The sequence below is a fragment of the Entelurus aequoreus genome, linkage group LG21 (genome assembly GCF_033978785.1).
Source record: "Entelurus aequoreus isolate RoL-2023_Sb linkage group LG21, RoL_Eaeq_v1.1, whole genome shotgun sequence".
Taxonomy (NCBI): domain Eukaryota; kingdom Metazoa; phylum Chordata; class Actinopteri; order Syngnathiformes; family Syngnathidae; genus Entelurus; species Entelurus aequoreus.
The window spans coordinates 17709246-17734950 of record NC_084751.1 but is presented as its reverse complement, the minus strand read 5'-3'; the positions used below and the strand labels follow the sequence as shown (position 1 = coordinate 17734950).

General features: G+C 38.4%; 1 protein-coding gene across 1 annotated transcript in view; it reads left to right on the top strand.

Annotated features, from left to right (window-relative positions):
- The window catches only part of LOC133638458 (sorting nexin-18-like), a 35135-nt gene extending 10309 nt beyond the window's left edge, over positions 1–24826 (top strand). The window contains exon 4 of the mRNA XM_062031087.1: positions 21894–24826. Coding sequence (XP_061887071.1) covers positions 21894–22120 — 227 coding nt within the window. The 3' untranslated portion in view covers positions 22121–24826. The remainder of the gene's footprint in view (positions 1–21893) is intronic.
- The last annotated feature ends 879 nt before the right edge of the window (positions 24827–25705 follow it).

The window sequence follows — 25705 nt, the reverse complement described above, 5'->3', positions numbered from 1 at the left end:
ACTCTTCCTCAGTTACGGCGTGGCGAAGTTGGTAAAGTGGCCGTGCCAGCAATCGGAGGGTTGCTGGTTACTGGGGTTCAATCCCTACCTTCTACCATCCTAGTCACGTCCGTTGTGTCCTTGGGCAAGACACTTCACCCTTGCTCCTGAAGGCTGCTGGTTAGCGCCTTACATGGCAGCTCCCGCCATCAGTGTGTGAATGTGTGTGTGAATGGGTGAATGTGGAAATACTGTCAAAGCGCTTTGAGTACCTTGAAGGTAGAAAAGCGCTATACAAGTATAACTCATTTATCATTATCATTTACCATTTCCCATTCATACGTAGAAAAAAGTACAAAGTATAAAGAAAAATCTGAGGGCCAGAATTAATTGTAAGTATAGGAATTGATTTACTGCTCTTTCACATTTGAAAACAAAATGGTTAAACCAACTAAATACATCAGAAGCCTCTCTATTGTAAAATAATTGAAAAAAAAAGAGCAAAAATGATAACAGCCATTTTTCAGATTTGCCATAGAAGTGTTTTCTTGCAAAACAACCAGAACATCACCTCTGTAATGTCAGTTGCTGTATAAAAACGTGGAGAAAAGATTAGGCATGAGAAGCTGACCTGAAATTATTGGAATAAATAATAGAAATATTATAAGACATTTGTTTTTTTTAATAGTTTTACAGCTGTGAATACACTACTACCACAGATAAATTAGCGTGTGCTTACTGTAAGCAGGGCCATTGCTAGGAATTCTGGGCCCCTGAAAAGATATTGTTGTGGGCCCAACAACTCCATTTGTTGTCACCTTCAATTTTGTTGTTTTTCTGTGTTGTTGATGGTGCGTGGTGTAACACATCCAATTTGTTTCCTTTTTTACGATTAACGCCTTAACAAGTCAGAGTATTATTATGTAGCTGATGGGTTATTAGTTGTCTTATTCTCATTTCATTGATTTAAAACATGTTCTTACACCTCTGATTGCAAATACATTTTCAATTAACCACTTAACAAACAGGTAGTGGGTATTTTATTGTATTTAACAATCAAGCACTAATATGCAAAAAAAACTAAGTGTCCTGGTTCAAAATAGTCCACAGGTAAATATGTAGCTTTTAACATTAGTGTGCAAGTATATAGCACATGGACTGCTGTTTTATTTGTTATAAAACAAATATCAGAAACAATGATAAGCTTCATCTAATCTCAATTCAAGTTTAAATTGGCTTGTTTGTTCACTGTAAGTCTCATACAAAAGCAAATTTGCTGATGAGGTCTTTGAAGTCCAACTGTCGGCTTAGCTGACTTTCAATTGTAAGTCTTGGAAGGCTATTTAGACTGTCTTGGCTTGAATTGGATTTGAAATAGTTCTTAACTCGTTTCAGTTTGCTAAATGCCCTTTCTTCACCTGCAACAGTCACAGGTAATGTTATGATATAATAGTTAGTGTAAAACTGTCCCAAATTCTAAATAGTATTTTTTACTTTGTTGTTGTCAGCATGCTGCCTTTTATTTTATATTGCTATGAAAACAAACAACAGATCTTTGAATAGTTTACTTTTTTGTATTTAGGCTCTTCGAATGTCCCACTAATAGCACATTTTACTGGACTACATAGAACATATCATGATAACGTAACTGACCTTTGTCAGATGCTCATTATTAGTAGTTAGTAACCGCATTTCATTATTAATATCCATAAATTACCATTCTTAATAAATGACAGAACATCTGATTGGGGAGTCATATTGTTGGAGGTGTCCTACTTTTTTGTGGCCATAACGCATCACTGGAATTGGCTAAGTGCGAGCGGCATATGACAGATAACAAAGAGTTGGTTTTGGCTTGATTTGTACGGCAGAAAATGACCAGTTTTGCTAGTTATAAGTTTTTAACTTATGTTTTTGTGTGGTTACAGCCGAATATAAACAATTTTGCTCAGTAAAGTGATCATTGGAATTCCTGTCCTACTTAAAGCGTCTCGGCAGACGTTACAATAATTGAACAGTGTTGACGAACATTGTTTTATCTGTTGTGGCTGCTTGTCGTCAAAGACTGTCACTCACATAGTCACATTGCAAAGTCCTACAGAAATTTTTTTTATGAGTTTATTTTGTCCAAAGTTCAGATTGGATTTGATTTTGTGCGCTCCATATTCTTTGCTGTGCGCAGAGGACGTGTAAGTTGCTCACCTTTAGTAAGAACGTTCTTAATGTCTGACATGGGCCCCTGCTGTGTTGCTCCTACTCCTGGTCTCCTTCCCAACTCGTTTCTGATGTTCGGACTTGTGCTTTTTGGGGGCATCCTAACCCTGCTGGAGTTCGCTCGTGCTCGCTTAATTGCGAAGAGGAAGCACCATGACGGGAAGAACGAACGTGGTGTATCGAACCATTTTTTAGGAAGGGGCCAACGGGGTTATTGAATTTATTGAATTAAAATATTGTATGACTTGAGGCTTTGTTTTTTTTTAATTCAAATTCATTCGAATTAATATATATTAGTTTAGTGTATGCATTATCATTTTGTCGTGGATTCACCTGGGGGCAGTGTGTGGGCCCTCGTGGGCTGTGGGCCCTTAGAATTGTCATCACCTTTCCCCCCTATACGACAGCCCTGACTGTATGTAGTAGTAGGATTTCCCGCCGTCTTACCCACGTAACACTCCTTTGGGGGGTTAAGTTGATCCTTGTATAGTTGTGCAAGTGTTTGTGGCTTCTTTTGACAAGGACTTATCCCGGATTTTTTACTTTAACATTATCATTCCTTTCACTTCCACCGCAATGTTTACAAATGCTTCCCTCCTCGATGGCTCCACATCTGGGTCCTTAACATTTTATACGTTTCCATCCACCGGCTTCAAACATGCATTAAATTGATCATTCTGGAGCCACAAATCGTTGAACTTGCACTTACCCATCTCGTGCAAGTAATTCCTTTGCTGTGGACTTTTGTTAAGTTTTCTCCGCTGCTTTGCTAAGCTGTAACAACAGAACTCTGCGAGCACAGCACACTAGCTGGTGGTGCTTGATAAATTTGGACTGGGCAGCACAGGTTAATTTCCGTTTTGTAGTTCCGTTATAGCGTTTTTTACAAATCAAAACATTTAAAAGCATGACTGAAGTTTATGCATGTTTTAAATAAAAGTAACATTAACAGAATTTCAAGACCTTTCAAAATCGTTTTAAGACCTTTTATGAGATTTTGGGAGAATGTTAGCCGTTTTAAGGCCTTATATTCAACTTGTTGGATTTAAGCCTTTTTAGAACCCTGTGGATATCCTGTTCTGGTCTACATAAAATGTAGGGGTGGTTCTTTGGTCCAAATTTTGCATATAATTGTTTTACAGACCATTTTCAAGCTGTTTTCTGTTTCCTCAGAATGCGCCATTTTGTCGGCAGTCTTACCTGCTAAAGCCCTCCTCCAGGCCAAGCCCCCTTCAACTGTGTCTTCCCTACATCAGCCATGTTGTAGTTTTTAGCGCTTACATAGCAAGTCTACTGACAGTTATAATTTAGAAATATATGCTACATTTTTTTTAGAAATGGCAATATTGGAGGGGGAAGAGACATATTTTTCTTCCATCCATCCATTTTCTACCGCTGGAGCCCATCTTCTTACTTTTGAATTTGTATAGATTTTAGTGGTTTTATAATGATAAACAAGTGTTGCACTTCTGGTCTAGGTAATGTCACACGGGTTATATTGCTCCAAGTATAGATTGATCACTGTCTGCTTAGAGAGCACAGTTTGTAGGTTCAATATGCACAGTTTAATATCTTAGTTGCTCAGACAACAATAAGTTCATATTGGAGTAAATCATTTCTTAATGTGGAAAGATGTCTGTATTCATTTTACCATTTCAGCTAGCTAGCAAGTTAGCTCTAGTTTGCTTCTTTATGAATTTAGCAGTGTCACCGTGACTCACCGGTCATAAGTTTACCAATGTAAAGTTATAAATCACTGTTTTACGAAAAACATTTAATTTCAAAATGGAAATACTAACCGTTGAGAGTTTTATTGTGATTTGTCAATACCGTTAAACGTTACATACCAAGTGTGTGTGTGCAAAAAAATATACAAAATCGCAATCTAACTCTTTGTGCAGTATTAGTCTCAGTATTACCGCTTTTTTGCCGAAAGGAATAATGCAAATTATTTGTAAATGTTCTTGCTGCCTTCTTGTGGTCAACTGGAGTTTGAACTTTTTGTGAACCCAAAAACGCAAACATGCTTTCCAGATGCAGAACTGGAAAAAAATAATTGCTCTTTATCACATAGAAGTTAAACGATTATCTTGAAGTAAGATGGTTTGTGACTCTGTAGTCTTGTCTACAATATTTTGAACCAACAAATTAGTAGTATTATAAAACAAGATTTGCACGTTTTGACGTTTAAGTCGATCAAGAGAGATCTAAAATGGTTAGTTTAAAATATTGTTACAGACTCAGCACCTTTTTTCAACCTACCAGTCTGTAGTAATGGATCTTTAACTTTGACCTAAGAGGTTTGGAAGGTATTGTAGAACACCATTTGACTTGTAGCCTTCTTTATTCGTCTATGTAACAATTTACAGGCAGACAACACACACAAACCCTGCTACCCCAACCAACATCTGTTTTCACTTATGGAATTGCAAAGTCAGTTTGAGAAGAAGACTGATACCCAAAATGTATTATATACACTACTGGGAGAGCCTGAAGTGAGTCACTCGAAAAAACACATTACAAACACAACAAACAGAAGAGCTAGCTTGCTGGTTTCCTGCAGTATGGGAGGGGGGAGCCCTTTCCTGGCGCGCAAAGTCCTTACGTTTGCCAAACCTGGGGGCACTGTTTCTATAGTCCACTGAGCTTTGCTTACTAGATACAATTGCAGCCTGAATACTCCATAGTCTATGTGATGAACAACTCTTAACCTACTTTCTCAGTGGAGTTTTCTTTTACATTATTCCAGAAAATATTAGACATGGGAAGTAGCAACTTGTATTACACAGCACCACAGATGTTGACCTCATTTAAGTACAGGAATGTAGTCTGTTATTCCTTCAGTCTTTGGATAGTTTATGCTGCTCAACCTAAGACTACCGCTTTGTCAATCAATCGATCAATCAATCAATCTAATTTTATCTACTGCATATAGCCCTTAATCATGAGGGCTTCAAATTCATTAATAAACTCACAATTACATTCCCTCATCTAAACCCACATTCGGGCAAGGAAAAACTAAAAAGAAAACCCAGATGGTGAAAAAGAAGATGTAGATCACGGGTGTCAAACTCCTGGTCCTTTGGCCACATCTGACCCAGGGAGGTATTTCATCCAACTTCAACACTGCTCAGACTTATTAAAACGAACAACCACGTCAAAACAACATTCCATCTCCAAAACCCAAAACCAGTGAAGTTGGCACATTGTGTAAGTCATGGGTGTCAAACTCTGGCCCGCGGGCCAAATTTGGCCCGCCGTGTAATTTTATTTGGCCCTTGAGGCAATATCAAATTAACATTAGAGCTGGCCCGCCGGTATTATACAGCTGCGGTGCCGCTGTAACACCGCATTCACCGCTAATACTCATACTTGCCAACCCTCCCGATTTTCAGTGCCCATCTGGAAAGTCTCCCGGGGAAACCATTCTCCTGAATTGCTCCCGATTTCCACCTGGACAACAATATTGGGGGCGTGCCTTAAAGGCACTGCCTTTTGCGTCCTCTACAACCGTCACGTCTGCTTTTCCTCCATACAAACAGCGTGCCGGCCCCTGTCACATGATATATGCGGCTTCTACACACACATAAGTGAATGCAAGGCATACTTGATCAACAGCCATACAGGTCACACTGAGGGTGGAAGCATAAACAACTTTAACACTGTTACAAATATGCGCCACACCGTGAAACCACACCAAACAAGAATAACAAACACATTTCGGGAGAACATCCGCACCGTAACACAACATAAACACAACAGAACAAATACCCAGAACCCCTTGCAGCACTAACTATTCCGGGACGCTACAATATACACCCCCCGCTACCACCAAACCCCGCCCCCCCAACCCCGCCCACCTGAGCCCCGACATTAATGAACTAGCATCCCAGAAAAGATGCCAGGTATCTGGCTTGGGCACATCAGATTAGATCAGTGTGTCGCAAACCGAGCAGTAAAAAGGCCTGAATGGTTGATTTATTCATTGTTATTTTATTTTAAAATTTATTAGCCTGTGGAAAAAGTTAATGTTGATATTTACCTCAGAAGGCTGCAAATAGAAAAGAGGCATTCAATTTTTTATTTACATTTTATTTAATATACCATTGATGTTTTTTCGTTTGTTTTTTGAAAGTTAATTTTGCACTATTAAGTTATATAAGCGTTGCTTGTTCCATATTCAGTGTTAAAGCAAATCAGTGTAGCAAAATGAGCAATAATTAATGTTTTATTCATGCACTTTCTCTTTCTACTTCAAGGCTTGAATGTTTGATGGATAGATAGATAGTTCATTCATTATTGTTATTTTATTTTCAAATTTATTATTAGCCTGTGGAAAAAGTTTATTTTGATATTTACCTCAGAAGGCTGCAAATAGAAAAGAGGCATTCAATTTTTATTTAAATTGTATTTGATATGCCATTGATATTTTTGAATTATTATTATTAGTATTTGAAACTCGATTTTGCATGTCACTATATAGTTATATAAGCCTTGCTTGTTCAATATTCAATGCAAAACTTGTTTGGGTCGCTATTAAAAGGTTAATTTGTTCAACCTTGGCCCGCTGCTTTGTTCAGTTTTAAATTTTGGCCCACTCTGTATTTGAGTTTGACACCCCTGCTGTACATCAAGCAAGAATGGGAAAGAATTCCACCTGAAAAGCTTAAAAAATGTGTCTTGTCAGTTCCCAAACGTTTACTGAGTGTTGTTAAAAGTAAAGATGCAACACAGTGATAAAAATGTCCCTGTGCCAACTTTTTTGCAATGTGTTGCTGCCATTAAATTCTAAGTTAATGAGTATTTGCAAAATAAATTCAGTTTCTCATTTCAAACATTAAATATCTTGTCTGTGCAGTGTATTCAATTGAATATAAGTTGAAATAAGTAAGTTTGGAAATCATTGTATTCTGTTTTTATTTACGATTTACACAACGTGCCAACTTCACTGGTTTTGGGTTTTGTACATGCATGCAGACCAAATTAACAGCAGCAACAGATTAATTATTTGCATTTAGCTTAGTGGCTAACATATTACTAAACTTAAGACAAGTAATAGGGAAGTACCACTGTTTGTATATTTGAGAGGTCTGAGGTCAATTTGAATGGTCAGAAGTTGTGGGTAGCGGTAATCCCCGCTAAGGGAGAATAAGCTCATTAGCTGTTTTGTGTGGACCAGACTTTTCATCTCCAAATTCAGGAATTGCATCCTGGGAAGTTACATTTGAAAGTTGATGATGTAGTAATAATACGCAAAGGCTGTCAACATTTAAAGAATCCTTCGAATGCTGCACACAATCGTGTGGCTTCTTTTCTTGTTTTTATTGTCATTCATAATTTTTTTTAATTCAGTCCATTTTAGCTGCACAAAGCGGATTTCATTTTTAAAACGCAAAAATCGAGTTTTGAGTAACTTGACATTTGGCAATTTTTCCCAAGGACCTTGAAATTCTGTTAAAAGCTGTGACGTTTGTAAAGCTAATAGGTAACCACCTAGCATCACGAATTGAGTACCAGCCAGGAACTCCCTCGTAAACTAGACCATCACTTTAAGCACATCTCTATAGTTCACATGGGATAGATCCTGAGCACTGTGACTCTGCGAATGATTATTAAATCCACTCGAGTCCACTATTTCAAACAATTACTTGGCCAGCATCAGAACCTGATACAATGTTTCACAGAAATCAGTTTCACAGTTTTTCAGTTAGGCTGCTAAATATCCAGCATATTGTCTCTCTTCCCCGACACCTTTTGCTAAACCCTCCATAGCAGATATGAAAACTGATTATCTCAGGCCCAAACATGTTTTTGATTGAGCTACAAAGAGAAACTTCTACAAATATTATCAAGTCTTGCTTGATGATATTTGGTGTTATAGTAGCACTGATGAGCTCATCAGCAAAATGCAGCATCTGCAACTACAACTAATAATGGGTGGTGTAGTCATGACAAAAAGTAACATGAAATGTTTGCATTTGGCAGTTTTTTTTCATGCAGCGCAATATTGCAAAAAGGGCCAGTGTAAAACCCTGCTGACCTAAATGTAGCTGTACAGTATCATCCCTCAAGTCCAAAGACTAACATCTGATTTGAATGAGCCCAGATTCCAGGCCCTTTAGTCCTGTTTCCCTGGGACAGCAGGAATGCAAAATAGAACAGTATCTGGATTAGTTTTCCCCTCCTCCTTTTTTTCCCCTCTACCTCTTTCTCTCCTTCCTGCTGGTACTCGAGTTTGTAGAGAAGAGATAGAGACGTTTCCCACCAGCCAATAGTACAAAGAACACAGTTCAGATTACGGGCCGCTAATCGCCTTGGCAGCCAGAGGTGCAAAGTCCAAGTTTATTTCATTATTTTGTGTAGACATGGTTTGTGTGTGTGTGTGCGCGTGTGTGTGTGTGTGTGTGTGTGTTTGTCTGTGTGTGTGCATGTGTGTATTAGCATGAGAAAAATATACCTCACTTGTTTCTCTCAGAACTTCAATGTAGTTCCTGTTAATTTTCCATTCTTCATCTTCGCTCCAAATGTTCTACTTCCCTCAAAATTTGAGTCACCAGACATTGACATTACTCAGCAGTGGGTAAGGAAGGAAGTCTGGTCCTCATTTCTTTGAAGAGACAGAGAAGTTTCATGGGCACGTCTGTTTAGCTAGCTTAACAAGCATTTGCACCAAGAAAAATTCCTAGTTTGTGAACCCGTTCTCAAACAATGGCAATAAAACTATTCTGATTCTGATTCTGATTCTGATTTGGCGAGGTATTCCTGTCTGTAACAGAGCTTCTTAATGGCCTTGTGATAAATAGATATATATGTACTTGGAATGCATTTTCATTCTTTGTCAAAGCTTCTGTTTATCTAACTTTTGGCAGGGTTTTTTTCTAATTACAGATCTGTTTAACTGCTACCTGTTGCTAAATTAGCATCAGGGCTGGAAATATCCATGTTATGCTCCCAAATAGTTTTGTTGTTTCATAGCCAGTTGCTGTTTAGTAGGCAGAAAGTAGGTAATTATTTGTCGAAGGGAGCTTCTTTGTTGGTAGTTTTGTTTAACACAGACTCTCAGCAGTCTTAAAACGTATTTCTAGGATATGACAGAGATAGAAGAGTAGAAATATTTTTCAAAAAAATATTTTTTTTTGCATTCAAACCCGTTAAGTTTTATTTTACAGAACAGTCATTTATGATGATATTAGTTTATGCAGGGCTCGAATTTAACCACTGCAACTGCAGCAACTGCCGCGACATTGTCATTGCCTTGACAATGACAATGGCAAATTACATTATCATGTCATTTGCCGTCATGCCCTAAAAATTGACCAACATCTGTGACAAGAACATGCCATGACAGCCCTTGACTTTTTACTTGTTAATGGACGAGGGATGTAACAGTAAAGTTAAACAGTAAGTAAAAAATTTTAATTACCGAAAAACCGTCATTTATTAATGCATTTTAGGCAACATGAAGTCAGGCGCATGCGCACTAGGGTCGTTTGGCTTGATAATCATGGCGGACAAGCTACATGGACTTTGCTCCGGATATTTTACCTCGGAGTAGACGAAGCCAAGCGCTTGGTTTAACATAATTTTCCTTCGCTTACCGGCGTGCGTTTAAGAGCGCACTGGTGTGTTTAGATGGAGACAGGTTTGGACAATATTGGAGACAAACGCACTTGTCCCCACACTAAAAGTATACAGCGAAGGAGAAAAACTATTTGATGTTATTTTTTTTTTCAATACAGCGTCCATCAGCTGCTGTGACTGAGAGTTAATGAGGTGACGAAACATGCAGCAGGTGATGTGTCGTGAACGTTGTCACAACCTGTTTATAAAGTCTTTAGTTTGTTGACTGGGATGATCCCTCGTCCTTTATTTAACTGCAAACTGTACCAGTGTTCAAATTAAATCAATACTAGCTAAAATGTTTTGTCATTTCATCGAATTGAACGAAGGCTTGTGTATTTGATGTGTGAGGTATCACTCCTTTTTATTTTTTTGGCGAAACTGTTGTACTGATAGGAGGCGTTGGAGAAGAACAAAGCTTGTTTATTTGACTTTATCTTCATTAGCCAAACTGCTTTGTGTTTTATTTTGATATAAAAAAGTAAACCCCAGGTTTTTTTTTTTTACAATTCTTGTGTTTTTTTTTCATGTCACAAAGGTATTACTTCAAAAACATTCATGTGACATAGCGTGTTGTTAATGTTTTATTGTGTGTAGTTAATTCCTATACGACATATTTCTGCTCAGACTCTTAATGGATCTGTCCCGATACAGCATCTACATGTACATATAAATGTACACATAACTTAAATAAATAATTAAAAAAATCTCCCTCTATCAAAATGTAAAAATAGCGATAAAGGCTTTATGTAATGACAAACAGCTGACAAGTTGATATTGTTAAAGAATGAAAAAAAACCTAATATTTGTGTTTAGATATATGGATAATGTTTATCTATAGCCTTTTTATTAGACTTTACAAATGACAAGATGGTATAACATTCACACCCCACCACTGCTTTAATCAGTAATCATGATTTCAATATTGATAAAAATAATCTTAATTATTATTTTGGCCATAATTGTCAGCCCTAGATCTCATACATGAACACTATTTGTATTTATATGGACAAAAAGTGCAGTTACGTCTTATAGCCATCAGGTGCCATCTTTCAACATTCTTTTATATACACACGTATATATATATATATATATATATATATATATATATATATAATATATATATATATATATATATATATATATATATATATATATATATATATATATATATATATATATATATGTATGTATGTATATATGTATATATATGTATATATACATATATATATATATTTATATATATATATATATATATATATATGTATATTTATACATATATATATATATATATATATATATATATGTATATATATATATATATATATATATATATATATATATATATATATATATATATATATATATATATATATATATATATATATATATATATATATATAGTGTAATGTAGTTTTAAAATGTTGTATGTATGTATCAGTGACGTGCAGTCAGGGGAGGCAGGTGAGGCGGGGCCTCACGTGCCATCATGGAAAGAAAAAAAATTAATTAAATTGTTATATGTATCCAGTGATTATACTATAAAGTTATTTTCCATTTAACTTCACCAGTTTTAGATTATTTTTATTCAAAATCGCTGAATTTTCACATTTGCCGTTCAAATACTGAGAAGAGACTTGCGGTGATCAGCAGCCAGTTGAGCCTCACCATGGATTGCGCAATGACTTGGCTAACTGCTGGCCTGCTGTGCAGTGAGACCGTATTGCTGTATGAATTATATTATACATTTCCATAGTTTAGTTAGCTGAGGTATATAATGCACAGTGTATTTTGTCAACAACTGTATGTGTGTAACGTATTTCTTGTGCTGAGCAATCATAAAACGGCTGCGAAGACGCACTGGCTGAGGCTCGCAGTAATCCCGCCTCATGGTGGTAGGGGGCGCTAGTGATCCCAGGCAACTTTCCCTCTAAGGTGCGCGCCTGTGCAATTGCGAACCGCTCACGCGTCTTCTGCGCACAGCAAATTAATGCCGCGCAGGAAATCAAAAATCCCATCTGAACTTTAAACAAAATAAACACATTACAATGTATTCTGTATGATTTTGCAATGCAACTCTGTGAGTGACAGGTGACAACAAGAGTGGCCCCAATGAATAAAACAATCTTTGTCAACACAGTTCAATTATCATCTGTCGAGACACTTTACTGACAGGAATTCCATCAATCACTTTATTGAGCAAAACTGTTTGTAACCACACCAAAAACATGAGTAAAAAAAACTTTTATTTTTAAAAACTGGTAATTTTCTGCCATACAAACCAGGCTTAAACCAACGTTATCATCCGTCGTTATAACAGAAGCCGCTCGCTCTCTCACCTGCACCAACACACGCACTCATGGCACTTAGCCAGTGCTGCGTTTATGGCCACACAAAAAGTCGGACAACCCCAACGCCACACAATGTGTAAATGCCAGGTTGTAACACTCTGACTCCACAATCAGATGTGTGCTTATTTTACTGCCATTTATTAAGAATGTTAATCTAAGGATATTATTCATGAAATATTGTCACTAGATTTCATAAATGCTATTAAAAAGATGTATTTTACAGACAGAAAGTTACAGGAACTAAATGTAATCTCTGAAAGGGGTGACATTTCTTTTAAAGGCAGGACCCCCAGCCAGACATACAATACTAGCACATAGGTCATGAAAAACATGTTTTTTTGTTATTGTCATTGTAAGAGGGCAAAATCACTTATATCAGAAAATTATTTTAATAAAACATTTAAATGGTTATGATGTCAGGTTTGGGACAGGTGTGACGCTGGTGTGGCCACAGTGTGCACGTCTGATGTAGCTCACATGTGCGCCACTGAATCCTCAGGGAGTTTGTGCGTTTGCTCACACACATGAAAAATTAGAGGGAACATTGATCCCAGGGATCATTTTTGCGACTACTCGGCTGCAGAATAAGTGACAACAAGCAGCAACAGTTAGCGATCGTTTATTTTTTCCTCTCGCCTGGACTTTTAACATGGAGGATTACATATCTAAAATAAAACAGTTTTCTAAACTGGACTTTCAATCGAAGCAGGAGGTAATCATTAAAGGAAGATCTCCATCGAGAGAGAGACTTTTAAAACTGAAGAAAGATAAGGAAGACTTCTATAAACAAGTTATCCATGCTTTTGTTCAGAAGGAGCGGCGCATGGACTTCATTTATAAGTAAAGGCAGGGGCATCACTAGCTTTTAAGGACAGGGGGGGCTTAGCCCCCAGGAGATGTACAGGATGCGAGCGAACGTAGCGCACGAGCACAAAACTTCACAAACAGCTAACAAAGACTTAGAAATTATTCATTGTTATTATTATTATTTCAGTGGGTTTATTTTCAATCTGTGTTCAGTACAACAACAAACATGGGTTTGCACAGTGACATTTTGTTTACAGCATCAACAAGAAACAATGACTTGCATGATCCTTCAAGATACACTGAAACACAATGAAAGTCGTGGCATTAGCCTCTCTATGTTATTCATTCACAACATAGAGGCTAACGCCACGACTTTCGCTCACAATACAATAACTGTTTGTTCCCAAATATTTTGAAGTTGCACAGATTACATTTTGGGCACATATGTGACTAAAATGGTTGTAAATTCAAGCCCTGGAAATATTACTTAATTACTTGAATTAAAGTAATATCTGGATCGGGATAATTTGGCTTATATATATATATATATATATATATATATATATATATATATATATATATATATATATATATATATATATATATATATATATATATATATATATATATATATATATATATATATATATATATATATATATATATATATATATATATATATATATATAATGGCAAGCCGTTAAGGAAATTAAATATATATGGAAGTCTGAATAGAAATGAGAAACGTTTATATATACTGTAAATAAGAAAGACTGATCTGAAAAAGAGCCAAAGCTGTCAAAGAGCTGAGGGACCATCTTCAAAGTGCAATGCTGAAACAAATAATGCAAACAGTAAAATGTAGTTTCCAGGCCTTGAGATTAACGTAGTCCCGTCGTCCGGGGGACGTTAAAAAAAATGCACGGGACGAAATGAAATGCTCCCCGGGACGATGGCATTTAACCATTTTTTTTCTTTTTCTTTTTATGTATTTATTCATTTTACATTTTATATTAAATTTCTTGGTTTTTCCTCCCTCTGAAAATCCTATGAAATGTTTAACAAGCCATCCTATAATAATACAACAGCTATTAATGTAACAATACAATAAAACAAATATATTTAATTATGTTTTTCATACATATGTATATATATATATATATATATATATATATATATATATATATATATATATGAAAGACTTAAAGGTATACTAGAGGATGTTGTGGATCATGTTGACTATTGGTCCTCCTAATCGTCAATCATTCTGGTGATGTTACGTAAGGACATATATATATATATATATATATATATATATATATATATATATATATATATATATATATATATATATATATATATATATATATATATATATATCAAATAAAACAAATGGCTTATCGATAAGCCATTTTTTATTTATTTCTTTATTACAACGCCAAAACAGGCCTAACAACGCCAATGGTTGTAATTCTGTAGCACTTTGAGATTTGGAATCAAATGTAAAGTAGATTACAAATACAATCTATTAAATAAATAAAGTATATATATATATATATATATATATATATATATATATATATATATATATATATATATATATATATATATATATATATATATATATATATATATATATATATATATATGTCCTTACGTAACCTCACCAGAATGATTGACAATTAGGAGGACCAATAGTCAACATGATCCACCCAGAAATCAATAAAACAAATGGCTTATCGATAAGCCATTTAAATTATTTTTTTTTAAATACTTAATTATATGTATTATTATTCTCCTACTCACCTTTCCAGTAGAGGCCTCTCCCCTCTCAATTTCTGTGCTCCTCTGCCCTGACTCCTACAGGTCAATAGGGGTTGTGGAGTGATTATTATTATTATCTACTGATGATAGTCATACGTGAATGAGCTCAGCTCCTGTTCTCCTCCATATGTAAAGTGTGAAACACAGCTGATGCTCCAGAAGGAAGTAACCCCAAAGATAGCAAATGGTAAAAAAGAGTGCACATTTAACTTTATAAATAACCAGGACCTTCATGATGCATTTCAGGCTAACTAGATAACTAAGTAGCAGCATTGTTTTAGAGCAGGAATGTAACTTTTTGTCAAACACAGACCTGGTGTAAAGTGGAGCTAATACATTTTACTACAAGCAGTGATGAATACTTACTTTCTTGAAAAAGTTTCTTATGTCCACTTTGCATCCGTTCACGTTCTTGTTCTACAGTGCTGTGTGCTAATGTGCTTCGTACACCTGCAGGACCGCAAGCAAGGTCACAGAGAAAATGCGGACTGGATTTTGAGTGATGTGGGCATTTTCTATATGAACAAGTCCAAGGACCGCAAGCAAGGTCGCAGAGAAAAATGCGGACTGGAATTTGAGTGATGTGGGCATTTCCTTAATGAACAAGTCCAAGGACCGCAAGCAACGTCGCAGAGAAAAATGCGAACTGGATTTTGAGTGATGTGGGCATTTTCTATATGAACAAGTGGAATGGATTGGATACCGACGCACTAAAGGGGCTCTCTACCTTACGCTATGAAGTGAGGGGAAACTGAGTGAATAATGACAGGTTATGTGATTATTTAAACTCATATTCGGGCCACTATAATGAAAATGTCGGCATGTATTTGTAAAAAAAAAAAAATATATATACTGTATATATATATATATTTTTTTTTTAAACACCAAATTATTTAGGGGGGTTTAAGAATATTTTAGGGGGGCTTGAGCCCCCCTAAAATAGGCCTAACAACGCCAATGAGTAAAGGTAAGACCATAATAACGTTTTTTTTTTAAATTAAATGTGCTTTTTGGTGTGCTACAGTTTGTATGTGTAAAGTTAAAGTTAAGTTAAAGTACCAATGATTGTCACACACACTAGGTGTGGTGAAATTTGTCCTCTGCATTTGACCCATCCCCTTGATCACCCCCTGGGAGGTGAGGGGAGCAGTGGGCAGCAGCGGCGCCGCGCCCGGGAATCATTTTTGGTGATTTAACCCCCAATTCCAACCCTTGATGCTGAGTGCCAAGCAGGGAAGAATGCTTGTATGAGCTTTTAAACACAACCCGTTAACTGCTGCCAATCAAATGGTGAATAAGATACACTTTAGGGTTCATATGTTTGTAAATCTGACTGTGATGAAGTCAGTGCCTCACCAGCCATGAACCTCACCGCACGTCACTGGTGTATATATATATATATGAGCCCCTGCCTCGAAATAATTTAATGTTTGCCTTGGTGCCCTTCTAACTTGCCTTGGTGCCCTAAAATATGAGCCCTCCTTTAAAGCAACACTTGCCTTGACCTAAAAAGTACAAATTTGAGGCCTGCATATGGCACATATTTCCAGTTTCGCAAGACAACATGTCCGAAAAAGAGTAAGAAGTAGCAGAGCTACAGAGCCAACACCTTTGTTTGTTCCCTTCCTGTGCTCAACCTTTAACACAAAAATTAAGTACATCAATAGTTAAATAAATAAATAATCAATAAATATTTCATTAAATAATATTTGTTTGTAAGTTGTGACTTATATATATAATGAAATGAAAAATATACTGTATTTTTTAATCTAAAAGGTTCAAGACTTATCAGGATTCTTCTTCCTTGTATTTTGTAAACACTATAGACCTGATCTACTAAGATTCAAATACCAAGTGCTAAACAGTCTGTGCAAATTATAAAAAAGCATGTAAATGTACTATACATTTACTATGCAACTTTAACCATGGCGACACTCATGGTTTTAGGCCTGGGCGATATATCGATTTTATCGATAAATTTGAGTTTTTTGTTGCAGACGATTTAAAAATATATATATATATATTTTTTTTCTCCTTTTGCTCCGGCATACTTTTTGCTCCCAAGAGCTTCTGTAGCTTCCATCCTCCTACTTATTTCCGTAGCATAGATTCACACCCCTAGCAAAACATGGCTAATGCTAATGCTAACGAGATTGAGACATTAATTCCAAAGAAAAAAAACGTGTTGTCAGAAGTTTGGTTTTGTGGCAACTGAAGCCTCCAGTCAAGTACAGGAAATGCAACTTTTTACGAGGCCAGCAAAACTGCAACAACAAACAAACTCTAACTGAAAAGCAGCTTACTGTGGTGGAATCTTTTACACAAGCTTTGCATGATGAGAACTGAACACAATTTGTGTAAAACAATAACCCTTGGCTATTTGCTATGTTTTAAAACATCCAGCCGACTACTACAGTATGTACTACTTTTTATGGGCATTTTAGAGGCAGTTGTGTAATGTGATCTACCTGCACCTGCTCATGGACGTTACGGGCACTAACTTCAAGTACGTGATGCTATCTTCTCTGACCATATGCCCGTGTTGTTTTAATTCTACTTGCCCTGTCTTGTGGAAAATCTGAGATGCGTAGTTAAAGCACCTACTGCTGCGGAGTTCTCCTCTGCCTTTTATTCCGCCCTGGACACCCCGCCCTCGCTCTCTTTAAACACAATGTGATGTCCCGCTTTCAAACTTGTTCAATCAAGTTCTTGATTCCATAGCTCCTTTTAAATCCATGCACGCTAAGGCTAAAAGTGAGCCATGGTTAATTGACGTCACAAGAGAGGCCAGGCGTCAGTGCAGACAGGAACAGCGTAAATGGAAGAAGGATAAGCTTCATGTTTCAGCGCATTCTGAGGATAGAAAAGAACAAGCACTTTTCTGACATAATTACAAGTAATTTTAACAATCCATTTGTTTTATATAAAACAATTGATCCTATTTAAATGTTCCCCAATCCACATGCTAGGAAGCTTCGCCAGAGGCCTGTGGAAATGTATTGACTATTTTATTGATAAGGTTAACAAACATTTCTCTCCCATTTTTTACTCTTCTATTGTTGTCAAATGTTCATTCTCCTTCCAACAGTTTGATCCACTGTCCCTGTCCTCGCTCAACAAAATTGTATCACAGCTCAAACCTGCAGCATATTCCACGGACTTAATGCTACGTCGTCTGTTCAAAGACGTCTGGGATGTCATCGCCCCCATGTCCAAGGAATAATTAACAGCAGTCTTGCTTCAGTGACTGTCCCAAATTATTTTAAGCAAGCGGTTGTGGAACCTCTGCTAAAGAAGCCAAATTTAGATCCCTCTATTTTATCAAATTTTAGACCCATGTCAAAGCTTCCTTTTATTTCAAATATTTTAGAGAGAGCTGTGCTTCTACAATTACAGTCTTATCTTGATTTGCACGCTATTCTTGATGTTTTTCAGTCCGGTTATAAAGCCTTTCATAGCACCGAATCTGCACTTTTAAGTGCTTTTAACGACCTTTTAATATCCACTGATTCTGGCGATTATGCCATTTGAATTCTTCTAGATCTGACTGCTGCATCTGACACAGTCGATCACACAATTCTCATTAGTCGCTATAATTTGTGGGTTTAAAAGGCACACCCTTGAAATGGTTCAGGTCATATCTGACAAACAGAACTTTTAAAATCTAAAATGATGATTCGGCTTTTGGCCTATGCACCCTGACACCACAGTACGAGGGAGGGTTCAATCCGAGGACCAATCCTATTTTCAGTGTACATCTTGCCCATTCAACACATTTTTATAAATTATAATATATCATATCATTTTAATGCGGATAATACGCAAATATTAGTCCCTTTAAAAAAGAAAAGGGACACATGTTTAAAATCACTTTTAAATTGTCTTAAGGACATAAAAGCATGGTTGGTGGTAAACTTTCTAAACTTAATTGAGAACAAGACGGAAATCATTTTATTTGACTCAATAGTAAAACAGAATGATCACCCCAGTGACCTGAAGCCCCTGATGCCTTATTTAAAACCCACAGTCACAAATCTTGGTTTTAAGTTTGTCAATTATTTTAAATTGGAACAGGAAATTAACTCCGTTGTACGATCTAGTTTTTATCATCTAAGACATTTAGCTAAAATGTAATCCGTTTTTTCTTTTATAGACTTTGAGCAGGTAATCCATGCTTTTATTTCATCACGCTTGGACTACAGGCAACTCCCTCTACGTTGGAATGAACCAGGCCTCAATCGCTCGATTGCAGTTGGTCCAAAATGCTGCTGCACGCCTTTTAACTGGCACTTGAACACATTACTCCTATTTTAGCATCCCTTCAGTGGGTCCCAGTTCATTGTCGAGGCGGCTGATTGGAGCTGTGGCCACAAGGTAGTTGGTGCCTGTCGTGGCAGTAATTCTAGAACCTGCTGCTGGACACCAGTGGTGAGGGATGCCTATCGGGTTCTTTTGGCTCATAGGACTCCGGAGGCAGCGGACAGGTACCGACAGGCCAAGTGCGGCTTCAGCGGTCGCGGAGGCAAAAACTCGGACATGGGAGGAGTTCAGGGACTAATGGAAAACAACTTCCGGACGCCTTCGAATCGATTCTGGACCACCATCCGCCGCCTCAGGAAGGGGAAGCAGTGCACTGTCAACACCGTGTATGGTGAGGATGGTGTTCTGCTGACCTCGACTGCGGATGTTGTGGATCGGCGGAGGGAATACTTCGAAGACCTCCTTAATCCCACCAAGACGTCTTCCTCTGAGGAAGCAGTTCCTGGGGAATCTGTGGTGGGCTCTCCTATTTCTGGGGCTGAGGTTGCTGAGATAGTTAAAAACTCCGGGTGGATGAGATCCGCCCGGAGTTCCTTAAGGCTCTGGATGCTGTGGGGCTGTCTTGGTTGACAAGACTCTGCAACATTGCGTGGACATCGGGGACGGTGCCTCTGGATTGACAGACCGGGGTGGTGGTTCCTCTCTTTAAGAAGGGGAACCGGAGGGTGTGTTCCAACTATCGTGGGATCACACACCTCAGCCTTCCCGGTAATGTCTATTCAGGTGTACTGGAGGGGAGGCTACGGCGGATAGTCAAACCTCGGATTCAGGAGGAACAGTGCGGTTTTCGTCTTGGTCATGGAACTATGGACCAGCTCTATACTCTCGGTATAAGGGTGCATGGGAGTTTGCCCAACCAGTCTACATGTGCTTTGTGGACTTGGAGAAGGCATTCCACCGTGTCCCCCGAGAAGTCCTGTGGGAAATGCTCAGAGAATATGGGGTATCGGACTGTCTGATTGTGGCGGTCCGCTCCCTGTACGATCAGTGTCAGAGCTTGGTCCGCATTGCCGGCAGTTAATCGGACACGTTTCCAGTGAGGGTTGGACTCCGCCAGGGCAGCTCTTTGTCACTGATTCTGTTCATAACTCTTATGAACAGAATTTCTAGGCGCAGTCAGGGCGTTGAGGGGATCCGGTTTGGTGGCTGCAGGATTAGGCCTCTGCTTTTTGCAGATGATGTGGTCCTGATGGCTTCATCAGGCCAGGATCACAGCCGAGTGTGAAGCGACTGGGATGAGAATCAGCACCTCCAAGTCCGAGTCCATAGTTTTCGCCCGGAAAAGGGTGGAGTGCCATCTCCGAGTTAGGGAGGAGACCCTGCCCCAAGTGGAGGAGTCTTGTTCACGAGTGAGGGAAGAATGGATTGTGAGATCGACAGGCGGATCTGTGCGGCGTCTTCAGTAATGCGGACGCTGTATCGATCCGTTGTGGTGAAGAAGGAGCTGAGCCGGAAGGCAAAGCTCTCAATTTGCCGGTCGATCTGCGTTTCCATCCTCACCTATGGTCATGAGCTTTGGGTTATGACTGAAAGGACAAGATCACGGGTACAAGCGGCCGAAATGAGTTTCCTCCGCCGGGTGGGGCACTCCCTTAGAGAAAGGGTGAGAAGCTCTGCCATCAAAGTAAAGCCAGATGAGGTGGTTCGGCCATCTGGTCAGGATGCCACCCGAACACCTCCCTTAGGGCACGTCAGACCGGTAGGAGGCCACGGGGAAGACCCAGGACACATTGGGAAGACTATGTCTCCCGGCTGGCCTGGGAACGCCTCTGGATCCCCCGGGAAGAACTGGGCGAAGTGGCTGGGGCGAGGGAAGTCTGGGCTTCCCTGCTTAGGCTGCTTCCCCCGCGACCCGACCTCGGATAAGCGGAAGAAGATGGATGGATGGATAGCCCCTTAAACTGGTGATAATATGATTTTCCCCACATTTAAAACACGTACTTGTGGTCTAAATTACATGTAATAGTAATAGTAATTTTGCATATATTTTGTTTTCAAAATGCGGTGTTTTGTGAGCGGTCTTATTTATGTGCCTCCACATCGATTGCATCTGCTCCTAGTCAGCCATGTTGTAGTTTTTAGCACTTTCATATTGCATCTACTGATAGATATAAGTTACAACTATTCGCTACTTTGTATTAGAAATAGCAACAGCTGAGGATGCATGTGCATGTATGAGCTTGTCTGCTCCACAACAAGAGGATAGAGAAAAAGAAGGAACTTATTGACGACAATGTCGGACTACAATGGCAGACTCGGGCAAAGCTCTTTGCCATATATGGAGATATCCACTGACGTTACAAATGGTGCTTGTTTGGAGGAAGTATGAAGGAGGGCAACATTGTTTTATAAATATCTCCGCTATGCCTCCATGGTTTGATTTTAAATTTTCGGGATTTATATAGATCCCAAATACACAAAAAGAAAAGTTGGTTTTGTATGATAGGTCCCCGTTAAAGAAAACATGTGAGCTTAAATTAGAGAGACAGAGTATAAGAACAGAGGGTAAAGAGAGTGTGGATTGTACTTGTCAACATTCTTTCAATGATGTTGTCAACAATTCAGTCATGTGTTTCCAGTTTTGTTGCTAATGCCACTATTATGAGTTTTTTCATGACAATAAATTTTTTGTAGCTCCCTTCTAACACAGCCAAACACACGATTTGAATTCCCTCATACATGCATCCCAAATTGTACCAATTTTAATGTACTGTCCAAATCAAAAAGTGGTGTTTTGCCCTCCGGATGAAAATAACACCATTCTCCTTCCTGTCCAAGGTGCGCTGACCAAGGTGAGAGACTGTCCCACGCTGGAGGGTGAGCTCCACGACCGCTGCAACATCATCTCATGCGCCACGTTGGCCGAGATCCAGCATTTCCACCGCACGCGTGTCAGAGATTTCAGAGGGCAGATGCAGCACCACCTACAACAGCAGATCGGATTCTTCCAGAAAATCACTGCCAAGCTGGAGAATGCGCTCCAGAGGTATGACAGCGAGCAGTAAGATGAGAGCGGTGGAAATCGTAAAAAAAAAGAAATCTGGAATAGACTGGAGAGCAGATGGGGTGACAGATGAGCTCATCCTGCAGAAATGGAGCATCATTAACCGCACGTAGGGACTTTTGACATGGATTATAACGGAAACACATTATTAAATAAGGCGTGGACATGTGGAATCATTAGAACAAATGTGATTTTCTTAATGCTCGCAGTGCATTACACAATTCAGCAAGACTAGAAATGTAAATGATGGGTGGGGCTCTCTTGATGGTCTGCAGCCTTTAAATTGCATTCATTAAGCATTCATCAATTTAAAGACTGAATAAGTGTTCATTCTACAAACCCCGTTTCCATATGAGTTGGGAAATTGTGTTAGATGTAAATATAAACGGAATACAATGATTTGCAAATCATTTTCAACCCATATTCAGTTGAATATGCTACAAAGACAACATATTTGATGTTCAAACTGATAAAAAAAATTTTTTTTGCAAATAATCATTAACTTTAGAATTTGATGCCAGCAACACGTGACAAAGAAGTTGAGAAAGGTGGCAATAGATACTGATAACGTTGAGGAATGCTCATCAAACACTTATTTGGAACATCCCACAGGTGTGCAGGCTAATTGGGAACAGGTAGGTGCCATGATTGGGTATAAAAACAGCTTCCCAAAAAATGCTCAGTCTTTCACAAGAAAGGATGGGGCGAGGTACACCCCTTTGTCCACAACTGCGTGAGCAAATAGTCAAACAGTTTAGGGATTTCAACATCTATGGTCCATAATATCATCAAAAGGTTCAGAGAATCTGGAGAAATCACTCCACGTAAGCGGCATGGCCGGAAACCAACATTGAATGACCGTGACCTTCGATCCCTCAGACAGCAGTGTATCAAAAACCAACATCAATCTCTAAAGGATATCACCACATGGGCTCAGAAAACACTTCAGAAAACCACTGTCACTAAATACAGTTCGTCGCTACATCTGTAAGTGCAAGTTAAAGCTCTACTATGCAAAGCGAAAGCCATTTATCAACAACATCCAGAAACGTCGCCAGCTTTTCTGGGCCCAAGATCATCTAAGATGGACTCATGCAAAGTGGAAAAGTGTTCTGTGGTCTGACGAGTCCACATTTCAAATTGTTTTTGGAAATATTCGACATCGTGTCATCCGGACCAAAGGGGAAGCGAACCATCCAGACTGTCATTGACGCAAAGTTCAAAAGCCAGCATCTGTGATGGTATGGGGGTGCGTTAGTGCCCAAGGCATGGGTAACTTACACATCTGTGAAGGCACCATTAATGCTGAAAGGTACATACAGGTTTTGGAACAACATATGCTGCCATCTAAGCGCCGTCTTTTTCATGGACGCCCCTGCTTATTTCAGCAAGACAATGCCAAGCCACATTCAGCACGTGTTACAACAGCGTGGCTTCGTAAAAAAAGAGTGCAGGTAATTTCCTGGCCCGCCTGCAGTCCAGACCTGTCTCCCATCGAAAATGTGTGGCGCATTATGAAGCGTAAAATACGACAGCGGAGACCCCGGACTGTTGAACGACTGAAGCTCTACATAAAACAAGAATGGGAAAGAATCCCACTTTCAAAGCTTCAACAATTAGTTTCCTCAGTTCCCAATCGTTTATTGAGTGTTGTTAAAAGAAAAGGTGATTTAACACAGTGGTGAACATGCCCTTTCCCAACTACTTTGGCACGTATTGCAGCCATGAAATTCTGAATTAATTATTATTTGCAAAAAAAAAAAAAAAAGTTTATGAGTTTGAACATCAAATAGCTTGTCTTTGTAGTGCATTCAATTGAATATGGGTTGAAAAGGATTTGCAAATCATTGTATTCCGTTTATATTTACATCTAACACAATTTCCCAACTCATATGGAAACGGGGTTTGTACATCTTACTCACCAATTGTTTGTTTGGAGGATGAAGCAAAAACTACCAAAAAAAATTTCAAAATTGTTTTTAACTTTTGTTAAAATTTCAACTTCTGCTCTGCTAAGAACTTGTGGAAAAACTGAACATGGAGTTGACTCCAGCAGGAAGAACAGACCGAAAATTATGGTTATTTGTAGGTTGTGTTAAGAAACTGCTCAACAACTTTAATGGACATCATAGGTTAGAATAAGAACCATTTTAACAGAGTGTCTCAAACGCTCATCCATTTGGTGTAAGCCAGGGGTGTCCAAACGTCTACCAGCCAAGACCGCAAACTGAAAAATTAAAGATGTATTTTGTACATTAAAGATGCTAAAACCAAGCCAATATATGCTAAGCGTAGCTATGAAGGAAACATTGACATCATAGCGTTTGTGTTGTAGGTGGCAAGGCAAATAGGTTTAAGTGAATATCTAATATTTATTATTAATAATTCATTAACATAATTTTCAGCATATGCCAAGGGACACTAAAACTTCACTTTGGACACCCCTAGTGTAAGTGTTTCATTGCAATGTTTCGGTAAAACGTTGTGTTTTAAACGTTATGTTCTAAATAACTAATATTATTATTGGTGCTTCTCACTTTAGTTTTGTTGAATTTTATTTTCACAATGCTATGAATAAACCCATTGATGTTTTGTTTAAAGGGCAAGTGTAGTTGTTCCTAGCATGCACACAGTAAGTGTCCAAACATTTCAATGTATCACAACAGGGCAGTATTTCTGCAAATAAATGGATATACTGTAAAACATATTCAACTGTGTTAGTCATTAGGAAAACACACACAAACACGTACGCACCAGTGACGTGCGGAGAGGTTCATGGCTGGTGAGGCACTGACTTCATCACAGTCAGATTTACAAACATATGAACCCTAAAGAGTATCTTATTCACCATTTGATTGGCAGAGTTGTTGTGTTTAAAAGCTCATGCCAGCATTCTTCCCTGCTTGGCACTCAGCATCAAGGGTTGGAATTGGGGGTTAAATCACCAAAAATGATTCCCGGGTGCTGCCCACTGCTTCCCTCACCTCCCAGGGGGTGAACAAGGGGATGGGTCAAATCCAGAGGACACATTTCATTACACCTAGTGTGTGTGTGACAATCATTGGTACTTTAACTTAACTTTAACTTTACACATACAAACTGTAGCACACAAAAAAGCACATTTAATAAAAAAAACGTTATTATGGTCTTACCTTTACTTATTAATGAAGTTCATGCGCCGCTGTTGTGCGGATAATGCACTCCCGCCGTAGAATGCACCCTCTGACGGGAGTGTTATATCAACTAAAGCCCACACTGAAACTTTCCACGTGCAAGATTGAATCTATTTAAAAAAGTTATTTAATAAGAAGCCAAAAAGTGCAAAAACAATAATATTCGTGTTGGAGGAGTTGTGAATGACTGAAATATGAAATCCGTGCTGCAGTCTGCAGGTGTACCTAATGTTGTGGCCCAGCAGCGCAGCACGAATTTCATATTTCAGTCATTCACAACTCCTCCAACACCTCTGTTTGCTGAATGTATAGATCAAATACAAATCTGACAAATAGGAATGAGTTTGGACAACTACACGCACACATCAAGAAATGCAGTGTACCTCGCATTGAGGATGCCCTCGTACTCTGCC